The following is an 11,965-nucleotide window of genomic DNA, read 5'->3' as shown; positions in this document are numbered from 1 at the left end:
TCTTTCCCTGTTGCCTTCTCCACACACAAAAATGTCACCCCAAATTGTCCTTGGCCAAGTTTCCTTCCCAAACTGTAAAACTCCTTAAAATTTCCGGTCTTTGTTTGCAACACCGAACCAGCTCGGAGTCCTGCACTTGGTACCCTCTTCATATAAGGAGGCTTCTTGGTTTTGGGGGATTCATCCTTTGCAGTTTCCGTTTTCGGAATGGTCACTTGTTCTGGTGGTTTGTTTTGAACTGGCAAAGGTGATTCGGGTTCCTTAGATGCCGTATCATGGACACTTTCTCCATTAGTAGGTTCAGAAACCGTGTCGTCCGGGGATCGAGACCGCCACATTGCAGCTGAAACCGATTGGAAAAATCCATTCTTGGCGATGTTCGGACCAACACAAGTATTCCCCATAAAATCCCACTCTTAGTTCGTTCTTAAACACGTCTACTACTCTCAACACCAAGATCTAATACAATTCAATCCCTTGACACAACACATTAGATCCAATCTTCGGCATGTTGAAGTCAAACCCCCTCCTTTCCACATAAAAATTCTAAAAGCAAACCTTGAATTATAACTGCTACAAGAAAAAAAAGGAAATAATTATTTCCAAAGCTTAGAAGAAAGAAGTACACGCATAACATGTGAAAATTCAGGACTTGTCTGCATAAATTAGTCTTAAAATAGAAAGTAATTCAAGAGAAGATGACCAAATGGAGAAAACCCAGAAAAGATCAAGGCCTCTATAGTTGATTAATGATTGAATCTACAACTAGTACAATATCAAATACGAAGAACAACCCTCTAATATTTTTGGAATATTTTTGGATCCCAGAACCAGTCACTAGAAATGAAAGAAAAAGTCAACAAATTCCGGCCAAAAGAAGAAGAAACAAAAAGTCCAGACAAAAAAAAATTCAAAAAAATACAAATCAGCCCAAATCAAAGCTGACCAAGCTTGATCAATTCAACCAGAATCCGGATGAGCAAAACAAGGACAAATTAAGAAAGAAAAGGGAAAAACAGAATCTGGGTATGAACAAAAAATACAGCATAAGAGAGAGAACGAGAAAGAGAAGGATTGGCTTTACCAGTTTGCTTTTGTTGAAAAAAAGAAGAAGAAGAAAGAGACATATGGTGGGGGGGTTTTTGTGGGATTGTTTTTCCTCGTCTTCTTTGTTTGTATCTAAAAGTTTTTCTTTCTTTCTTTATAGAAGTTGAGGATATTAATAATAATAATAATAAATAATTGTCGCAAAATTTGTAGTGCTGAGGAACATCGCGAAGTAAACGCGTTTGGTCGGGTACTTCAATCCCGGACTCTTTGGTTGATAGATTTCAGGCATGATTTATTGTGGAGCCACTTTTCTCAAATACGGGTAGTTATATATTTGTCATACTGACAGTTTTGTTCTTCAAAAACTCTCTTTGATTGATTTTTTTTTCAGTCCATACAGAAAAAAAAATTTCAATTTTACTAACAACAGAATAAATTGGAGACATATTGTAACGAATCTGTTTGTAAAATTAAGCTAGCAGAGTTAAGTTTATATTTTTGGACTTCAATGGGGCATTTTTAAACGTTTACTTACTAGAAAGTTACAAAGTTTGAGAGCAGTAATGATGTGGATCCCGAGTAATCTAACAAATTACCGTGGGTCATTTGATGGGGTTGTGAGGTTGATTATCCTGCTCAATAAAGTTTTGGGTTTGAGTAAATCTCAATCCATCGTAATAAACAGGATATATGAGCAATTCACTTCATAAAAGATTTGTCTTGAAGTGCATTGTCTTTCCTTTATCTATATAATTCTTTTTCTTTAACAAAAAAAAATAATGAACAAACTAATATATTTTTAGTTTCTGTATTAAAACTGTTAAGGTCAAGTTTCATACATCATCTCTCACCATACACGTGTCAATTTCGATCGTCTTAAGGCTTTGAATTAACTTTGCTTTCTAATTGATGGCCAACTCATCACAAAATTAGGAAACATGGGAAGGTAGATCAATTGATCCCTATACAATAAGGGATTGTTTGCAGGAATGGGACACCGTCTTATACTTAAGGTTCGTTTAGTTCATTGATTTTAGTTTTTAATTTGAATTGATATGTGACTTTATGTGAGAGTTTTTTACTGTAATAAAAAAATTAAATGTGACTGTTTCTGAAAATTTTTTACTATAACAAAACTCGAATTTTAAATTTAAATTGGTAAAATGAACAAGACATTATTCTTACGTCTACTCGTACTTATTTCTATACTTTAGTGAAACACCCCAGATTGTACAATAAATGTAACTTTTAAATCGGAGATGATCACTATTAATGCATGTCTTTAGTTTTTGCTATTTTCTTTCACTTTACTTTTTCGTTCGTATATCACAACGAGTCGAGGCTATCAACTAGCAACTCCAACAATAGATTGAACTATTGGCCCTTAATATTATAAATTGATTGTACTAGAACTCACTCTTTACAAGTATTTTTACATTTTTTTAGCAGGTCTATATAAAAAGAGTAAATAAACAAAATAAATCATATCTTTGTATTTTCAGTCCTTTACGTTGAACATTAGCAAAAGCAGCTTGAAATTTGAATAGTGAATGGATCGGAGGATATAGTAAATTTGAAATATAGGGCGTGTTTGGAATTGATCTCGTTTTTATTTTTCATGTTTTTCGAAAAAGAAAAGATGAAAACATTTTCAAAATGGCGTTTGACGAAATAAAGATAAAAACGGAAATAAAAATGATTTTTTAGTTTAATGTAAAATGAGAGAGAAATGAAAAACGATTAAAAGTCATTTTTCATTTTTTATTTTCGTTTTCTCTTTCTCGAGCAGAGAAAGAAAGAGAGACATTAATAAGTTTTTTTTACACTGAAAACAATCTCTTAATAAAACTATCAAAACACATTTTTAAAAATAATTTTTATCTGAAATTGAAAACGTTTTTATTTTTCTTTTCATATAAAAAATAAAATTATTTTTAAATAAGTTTCAAACGCGCCTATATATTCTCTTTTTTTATTAGTGTTATAGAAGGAAAGGATATTTGAAAAGTTTTAACAATATTATATTTTTGTACGTAGAAGACGAGGTTACGTAAGCTTTAAACATGAAGGATTTTATTATTAATTTATCAAATACAATTTATGTACTTTTGTGAACAAAGTCCGGATTTGATTGCAATATGTATCTAAACGTGGTTTCCATAAAAGTTCCACTAATCTGTGCCGCCTAGTGCCGGTTTATGCACTTCTCTGGTCTCTACTCTACGACAGGTAATTTTCGAAAAGGGATTTTCATTGGACTTTTATGGTCATGAATTTCCATTAATAATTCTAATTTTATTACACTCTTGTTTTGGCATTTTATATGTTTTCCGATTTTTATTTTGTCTTTATCTCCGTGATTAAAGGTATCGCATTAGACATGTCAATATACAAAGAATTCTTCTCCATGATGTTAAATTTCTAGTTAAGAATGCCATTAGAAGCCATTGAATATTCCAAAAGCTTTAACTCACAATGTCTGCTTAGTTTAGAATGGGGCCGACAATATGGGTAACGACTTGAAAACGACACGAATTTTGCAGGTTAAGGTTGAGAAAAAATAGGTTGGGTCAGAATTGGGTCGACCTGAAATTGACACGAAAAACACAAGTCAATTCGGGTTACACCCGCCTAACCCGAACACGATACGAAACTCGTAAAAAACTAAAAAATACATATATTTTTCATTACATATATTTGATTTTATTATGAACTTATGATATCATGATAGTTATACTCAAAATCTTATAGTATTATTTGCTTAATTTCAATGGATGTTATTGTATTTTAGTGTGTTATGAATTTTAAGTTATTTTAATATGTAAAAAACTAAATAAAAGTATACAATTTTCATGTCAATTTCGGGTTCACGGGTCAATTTCATGTCACATGTCGTGTTCGGGTGACTATAAATTTAAAAAGAAACGATCAAAACACGACACGTGACACGAATTGCCACCCCACTTTAGAGCTTGAGCTCATATGACCCTTTTTTTTGTATCTCCTTTCGTGTCCTTTTAATAATAATATATTACATTATGATTTTTTAATTGATGTGATAATAATTTTTATTTAATGTGACATTTTAATTGACGTATCATAATATTACTATAAGAATATAAAATGAGACATAAATAAAAAAACACAAGAGTTGATTCCCTTAGTTTAAGAATTGAGCTCATCTGTCCCTTTTTTCATGTCCCCTTCAAAGTGCCAAACTTCTGAGTTTTATAAAAATAAAATTAATGTTTTGACTCAAACTATTAGCATAACATTTCAAGATTAATTTTATCATGTGTCATGAAACTATTTTTCATGATACGTACTATTTTTTTTTTTTTGAAAAAATTACCAGTAGTAAACACACACATATACATATAAACAAATTAAATATTTTTTCCTGTTCACAAGTGAGAGATTTATTTTTTTCCCCCAGAAATTAGAGAATAGCCACTTGATGAACCATTTCCATGAAGTTTCTCAAAACAGTAATTAATTAATTAATTAATTAGATTTGAGAATGAGAATTCCTCCTAATAACTTTTTTTTTTTTTTTGAAATGCTCCTAATAATATGTTGCATATAAATATAACAATGATTGGACCATGAAAAAAAAAAAACCATTATTTATGAGGATGTGCGCATTAGTGGATGGATGAGGTGTATACGACAAAGTTGAGTAAATAATTTAAATCAAAGTATACTTTTTGGGTTTTTAGGGATTATAATATGCATGGCTAATTGTGTATTAATAATTTAATACGTCTTATCAATTTGAATTTATTTTTCTAAGCAGCCGCGGCATGAGTTGGCAAAATCCCGCGTAGGGCATAGGCATTGTTGAGGCATATAGGAGTTGCTTTTAATGAAAAAAAATAAATTTATGAGATCCTAAAAAAATTGATTAACTACGGGACTATTATTTTCTTAATTATGTACGAATGGATCAACTCAATTTTTAGTTATCATTAATAAGTAGAAAATTTCTATCAAATAAGGAAAAAAAAAATACTCTACCGTTATTTCACTACATTAAAAAATACTCTACCGCTTTTTTTTTTTTAATTTTAACAGATGTGATAAAGTAAATCGTTTTTTTTCTTTTCTTTCTAATAATTAACTTATCATTTATTAACTATCTTTCAAAAAAAAAAAAAAAAATAACATATATCATATGATATCTGATATTGAACAATAGCAAATGGGCCATGGCTCTAAATTGTACCAACAACAAGCCCAGTCCATTCCAATCTTGAATCTACATTCTCGTCCTCCCTTATGTTGTTATGCAACATGGAACTTCTTCTTCTTCTTTTTTTATTTTATTTTTATTTTTTGGATGCTTTGTGGCCAATTTCTTTGACTTCTGCAAGTATTCATATTAAAAGGACTGATTCCATTTCTGCTTATAATTAAAAAGTAGAAAATGGTTTATTATTAAAAAAGTAAAGGCCAAATGAAAACCGAGTCTGTTGTGTAATTTTCCGCAAGGCAATTGAAAAACGGAAGGAAAAGATCAAAATGACAATTATTAAAAAAGCATTGAAGTAGAAAGAGGTTTACTTCCCAGAAAAAGTAAAAAGGAAAAATAGAGGCCCTGTTTATTTCCGTTTTCAATCATATTTTTTACGTTTTTCAAAGCAAAAAATTAAAAACGCGTTTGGTGTAAGTTTTTTTAAAAAAACAAAAGCAAAACCGTTTTTGTCGTTTTGTGAAATTCTGAAAACGGATTAAATCTGTTTTTTATTTTCCTTTTCATTTTCTCCCTTCATTTTCTCTCTCGTGGAAGTCAGCCTCATCGTCGACCGAAGAAGACGCAGGCCTAAGACATCCGGCGAAAGCCCACCATCTACGCTCCTCTCCGACTGGCCCGCCACTGTCTATATTATTTATTTAATATATTATTAATTTAAATATTATTACATGTTTTTAAAAATTAAACCACCAAACACAATTTCAGTTTTTTTTTTTTTTAACTGGAAACAATCTCAAAATAAAACTACTAAACGCATTTTCAGAAATGATTCCAAAATAAAAATAAAAACGTTTTCGTTTTCATTTTCATACAAAAAATAAAAACGTTTTGGAACCAATTCCAAACACACCCAGAGGTTTTTACATTAGTAGAACAGAAATCTGCAGTCAACTTCCACAAAGGCATAACAAAGGTCCTAGTTTTTCATGGCATAATCTAAGCTTAAGTTACAGATATCATGCACTAAAAGTAGAGATCTATTATCCAAATGGCAATGTCTTCAAACAAGGTGCAATCCAAAGCAAAGATTTTCTGAGCATCACCTTCCTAAACAGTCGACCACCCGTCCGCACCTTCATATGCTTGAGATCGGGCAACGGAGAACCGTATATCGTTTTCACTTCATCTGGAATGATGAGAGCCTCCACATATTTATTATCAAAACAAAGCACAGAAAAGAATATCATCAGTGAGGATCATACATTACTTGGAATAAACAACCAGTCAATCAAATGCTAAGGACAGTGTAAAAGCAACTAAATTGACATGCATATGCAGGTAAATACCTTTTCATTGGAGAAAAACACACGAACGTTTTTGGAGACATTGAATTCCGAAAGGAACTTTATTAGACTGGCATACCATTCGACATCATAAGCCTTCCTAGGGTAGTCAGGAACTTTGATATAGGCATCCGAAAGATTCGGTGCCTTAACTGAAATTTTAAACATTGAACACCCACTGTAGCTAAAGGAAACTAAATTTGGGGTATCAATTGTAGCCTCAAGTGAGTCCAATCGACGATCAAAAGAGAGATCAAAGACTTTTAAACGTTGATTCCAGATCTTGATGTGTTGCAAGCCAAGGCAATCCTTTAATTTCAAGCTCTCCAGCAGGGGAAGTTGAGGAATCAAATCTTCTAACCATTGGTCAGTCAAACAAGCGTTGCAAATCGAGAGATTTCTAATTGTCCTACACCGAGCCAAATTTATATTGCGGCCTCCACCTTGACTATATACAAAAGAATGGAGATTAATAGCTTCAACTTCAATTGTCTGACAATCGGTCCTAAATTCCATTGATTTCAGGCTCAAACTTGTAACTTTTGGATTTAACAAGCCGTAACAATAATTTACATGAAGTATCTCGAGAGAAGGGCAGCCCAAGAAAAGAAAGTTCAGTAATCGATCGTCCAGTCGGTTATTTGTGAGATACAACTCTTTCAGCGAAGGAAGACTTGAAGGAGAAAAACTGAACAATGCTAAACCATTCAACTTTAGAACAGTTAACGCTCTCAAATGATATATGCTATAAGGTAAGCAGTATCCTGCAGATTGAAAATGGAGGTCTAACTCCTGAACATTCTTTTTAACGGGAAATTTCAGCCAACCATTCATTTGGCTACTGCCTCCATAGTATTCCATTCTGAGCTTAAATTTAGAAATGGTTGTATCTGCATATGGGTGTTTCAAACACTCATTTACGAACTTATAGAATTTTTTCCGTCCAGTACTTCTTTCGTCAACTCTTCTGAAATCGTGAGTATCCCTTGAATCACAAAAGTCTAACACAGGAACCAAAGTCCACATGCGTCTCCATCGCTTGGAAAGAAGGCTCATCCGAACGGCATATAAGGTGGGAAGAAAAGATAATATGTGAAGAATGATAGCATCAGGTAAGTCCGATATTCGATCCTCAAATGTGGTATCAGGTTCCTGATCTTGCTTCATTCCATCATCATGTTTGACTCTCTTTGTAGCCATACAAATAAGGGGAATATAGTTAATACCCAATATCTTCAGTCCCCTAATATCTGGATAACAAAATGACACAGCACAAAAGAGATCAAACAGTTAAGTAAAAGAAATTGAATTTCAAAAATGTATTTAGGTAAAAGCAGAGAAAACATAAATAACTAATTCAAAGACTCCCATTCCAAAAATTTAAAGCTAATTTATGCTTATAGTTTATACTAAGCAAGAATGGTGTTGATGCTCATTTTGTTGCATCTGATATATTTCATATCACAAACAAACAATATTTCTTACAGTAATAGTTCAATCTACAAAACCCAAGTTCGTGATTATTGATATTTTTTAGTGCTGATCTAAATTTGGAGTTTTGGGTGTTCGAGATATGAGATACTTATGCTTGATTTATGTTATTTTATTAATATTTGGGATTTTAGGGCTTTTCTGATTCTTTTATTTGTGGATTTAAAGGATGAACCAATGACTTGGCCAGGTTTGTTTTAAAGCTTTTGGGTCATTTTTCTCTAATTCATCATAACCCCTTTTCAAGAATTAAAAAAAAAAACCATGGAAAATGATAGATTGAACCAATAAAGTGAACATCAAAATCAACTATCACGCTGATTTTTCCTCTAAAATCTAAACCATGGAAAATGATAGATTGAACCAATAAAGTGAACATCAAAATCAACTATCACGCTGATTTCTCCTCTAAAATCTAAGCAGAAAGCAAGGAAATGGTCCCATAAAGAAACCCACCATTCGAAATCCGATCAAAACCCAAACGCCAAGAATTATCAGGTTCTATGTATATAGTGAAAAGAATTTAAAAAAAAAAAAAGTAAAGTAAAGTTACCTTTGAGACGTGCTGGTAAAGAGAGAAACAAACGAAAGCCAAGTACAGAAGAGAGAGCCTTTTAGCAGAGTCTGAAAGGAAGAGGGAGAACCAGAAAAGAAGAAGCATTATACATCAGTTTCATTCTTCCGTTATTTGCTGGGTAGTGGGCGGGTTTTTCTGTGCCCAAACAAAAAGGTAACCGGCGAGCCATTTTTTTCCCCCTCTAATTATTTTTCTAAAAAATTGGTAGGCTTTCCATAAATATTCTAAAATTTAAGGCCACTTTAGTATTATTGTGCTTAAAATGAACAAAACCAACCCGGCGAACCCAATTAACTTAGTCAACCAACTCATTATAATCCGAACTCTATCAATCTGATTAAGGAGATGTTTAGTTCATAGATTAAAATTATTTTCAATTTACGTATATTTTTTATGAGAGAAAACACTGTAACGAATCATGAATCATGATTCGAATCGGGGTACGAATCCCCCAACCAAACAACTCCTAAGAGATCAACTCAACGCACTTAACTCGACTATTAATTGAGTGGGTTTAGATTAAGTTTTTATTAACACAACTTAACTTGAACCCACTTAATCAATTTATATATATAAATAAATATTTTTTCCCTCATAATGTATGATATTTATCTTATATTTTATATTAATTACTTGACAACTTATTATATTTTATGTTGTAGGAATTTTTATTACTATTTATTTGTTAGCTTACGGCTTATGTATATGAACTTATTTTACATATATTTTATTTTTATAGTAATTTATAAGTTATGTGATAATTTTAGAGCTTTATGAGACTAATATTATGATAAAAGTTAACTTTCTTCTCATATGTTTCTTATTATTAGTTGAATGATTAGCTTTGTTTTTTTTTATTATTATGTTCAACTTAATGAACCCACTTAATTTTAATTAGGTGGGCTAAACTCAAAAAGGCCACTCAACTTACATGATGTTCACCCATAGCTGCGTTGTTAAAAAATTTTATTATTATTGTGTTATTAGTCAAAAGTTGTTGTGACCAGGAGTAGGTAGACTTTTAGTAAATTTTTTTTCTAAATTGTTGTGAATACCAAAAGCACGTACGTGCAATAAAAAAATTTTTTTTTGTCAAAATTGCTATAAAACCGAATAGCAAAAATTGAGGCATTATAAATTATGATTTATCGGTAAGTATTTAAAATGAAGAGTTTAATAAGTCAAAATATTTTTTAAAATCTTATTATAAACAACATAAGTGTTGACATAAAGTTTATAATGCCTTAATAAAATTCTTGTACAAATTTCAAAATTTATTCTAAACTGTTTTTCTTTTTTAAATCACGTTTATAATTTTGACGGAAAACTTTTTTAAAAAGTCCAAATATTTTTGACAGCGCATTCAAACACTTGTGGAAGAGACGCTTTGATTCACCATAGCATTTTGATGGTTATAAGAAATCTGCAGTGCAGATACGCCTTGATTCACCATTTTTGCATTTCGATAATCATTAGAAATCTGTAGGTACGCTTTGATTCATCCTTTTTAAGCATTTTGATATTTATTACAAATATATTATTAAAATTTAGCATAAGATTTTTATTAAAGATTTTTATTTTTCAAATAAATATTTAAAATAAATATCTGTTTAATTTAATATGAAAAAAATAAAATGGGTAGATTAGAAATTAAGTTTTATTATTTCATTTATTTTAGTAAACTTGGTCAGTAACATATTACGGGCCCGTTCGGTTCGCTAATTCGAGTTTTTAATTCGAGTTGAGATGTGATGTTGTGTGAGAGCTTTTTACTGTAGCAAAAAAGTTAGATGTGACTGTTTCTGAGAGCTTTTTACTGTAGCAAAACTCAAATTCTAAACTCGAATCAGTGAAAAAAATAGAGCCATTTCGTAGTGGGGTAACAGTTTCTAAAAGTTATTAAACAAAAGCATGTTTTACCACCCTAACTTATTGTAGTTTATTAAAAATAATTAAAAGTAACCTTTAAAAACAATATCAAACGGCACATGGGAACGTTTAGTTGGAGGATTCAAACCATGATTTGAATCATGGTTCATGGTTCATGGTTCACTATAGTGTTTTCTCTCATAAAAAATATACGTAAATCAAAAATAGTTATAATCACATGATTTTAATCTATGAACCAAACATCTCATTAATAAAGACATGATAATTACCAATTTAGCATCCGAGAAAAATGAAGAAGCTATTTGTGGCTTAAAATTTTTATTTAAACTCATGTCTGATGTCTCAATACATTGAACGTCATATATCCATTAAACGCCACCAATTGACAAAAACACTCGCGTAATTTTGGGTCGATTTGGTAGCGTATTCAAAATCATTTTTTAATAAATAAGTCCATTTTAAAAAGTATTGGAACTAAATCTGTCAATGAATAGAAATTAATAAGCCGTTTTCAATTTTAAAAGTATTGATTTTACATTTTTGCCCTTAATAGTTTTTTTTACTGATTTAATTTCACTCAATTAAATTATTTATTTATTTGTTTTAATGAATTTTAATATTTCAGCCCTCAAATTGAAACCCTAGATATGCATCACCTTAGTGTTGTCACTGTCATTGCTCAATGGGAGAGAAAATTGAAATCGCAGAAAGTTGCAACGGACATTGAGCTGCAACTCGAAGATCTTCTCATGCTCGACCGTGGGAGACATTCCTGCCTCCACAGTCTCGCGACGACACGAGCTTCGACAATCTTCTTCTCAAGACGATGCTGATGTTGCGTATTTTTTCGACGGTGAGAGAGAATGTAGGATGCGGTGTGAAGAGAGAGAGGGGGTGGGAAATGAGAGGGAGAATGGGCGATTTTTTTTTTTTTTTTTTTTGAAATTAAATGGGCTATGGTTTTCTAGGAGGAGGAAGTTTAAAATTTAAGTAGGGGTATTTTTAGAATTTCAGGTAGTGTAAATATGTATTTACACTCAAATGGTCTAGCTTTAACTATTTCTAAAATGTTGGCCCATTAACTTTGAGCATTGCTATTAGACATTGGTGGTGCTTTTCACTAATATAAGGTGGGTCTCGCAGTGAGGTATCAACGTGTGGGCCGCCTCATATCAAAAAAGATATCATAAACCTCATTCTAATATTTTTATTACTTATTTGAAAATTTAAAAACCATTTTTAACTCATTTAAGCTCTTAAAAAATAAATATGGTTCCAAACACTTCGCAACCAAGTCATGGAACCTGGATCATCAGTTTAGAAGGTATAATTCAGAAATGAAAAAAAAAATGTTTGGAAGGTCAAAATAATAAATAATAAAAAAGGATTTCCTTTTATTTTCTCATTGAAGTGTAGCCA

General features: G+C 31.5%; 2 protein-coding genes across 4 annotated transcripts in view; both read right to left on the bottom strand.

The window, feature by feature from the left end:
• Window positions 1-1,338, bottom strand: part of LOC21395782 (calcium-dependent protein kinase 1) — a 5,826-nt gene extending 4,488 nt beyond the window's left edge. The window contains exons 1-2 of one of the 3 annotated variants that reach the window (XM_024161715.1): window positions 1,085-1,338; window positions 7-573 (exon numbers count right to left, since the gene is read on the bottom strand). In XM_024161715.1, coding sequence (XP_024017483.1) covers window positions 7-404 — 398 coding nt within the window. In that variant the 5' untranslated portion in view covers window positions 405-573; window positions 1,085-1,338. Of the gene's footprint in view, window positions 1-6; window positions 574-946; window positions 1,006-1,084 lie in introns of those variants that run through there. The other 2 variants (XM_024161714.1, XM_024161716.1) reach the window with 2 other exon arrangements.
• A 4,806-nt stretch (window positions 1,339-6,144) lies between these two features.
• LOC21395781 (F-box protein At3g03040) lies at window positions 6,145-8,826 on the bottom strand. Its single transcript, XM_024161707.1, has 3 exons — window positions 8,633-8,826; window positions 6,592-7,838; window positions 6,145-6,447 (listed from the first exon to the last, which is right to left on the bottom strand). The coding sequence occupies exons 2-3, from the start codon at window positions 7,786-7,788 to the stop codon at window positions 6,286-6,288; spliced, it is 1,359 nt and encodes a 452-aa protein (XP_024017475.1). The 5' UTR covers window positions 7,789-7,838; window positions 8,633-8,826; the 3' UTR covers window positions 6,145-6,285.
• Window positions 8,827-11,965: the final 3,139 nt, after the last annotated feature.

This window comes from Morus notabilis, unplaced genomic scaffold (assembly GCF_000414095.1).
Source record: "Morus notabilis unplaced genomic scaffold, ASM41409v2 Scaffold818, whole genome shotgun sequence".
Classification (NCBI taxonomy): domain Eukaryota; kingdom Viridiplantae; phylum Streptophyta; class Magnoliopsida; order Rosales; family Moraceae; genus Morus; species Morus notabilis.
The sequence above is the reverse complement of the archived record's forward strand: the minus strand, read 5'-3'. Positions and strand labels throughout refer to the sequence as shown.

What these genes read in the sequence shown, in the direction of transcription:
- LOC21395781 (XM_024161707.1), bottom strand. Translation starts at nt 7,788, where the DNA reads ATGGCTACAAAGAGAGTCAAACATGATGATGGAATGAAGCAAGATCAG. An exon ending in TGTTTTTCTCCAATGAAAAG is followed by an intron (nt 6,448 to 6,591) that starts GTATTTACCTGC and finishes AAATATGTGGAG; the next exon opens with GCTCTCATCATTCCAGATGA.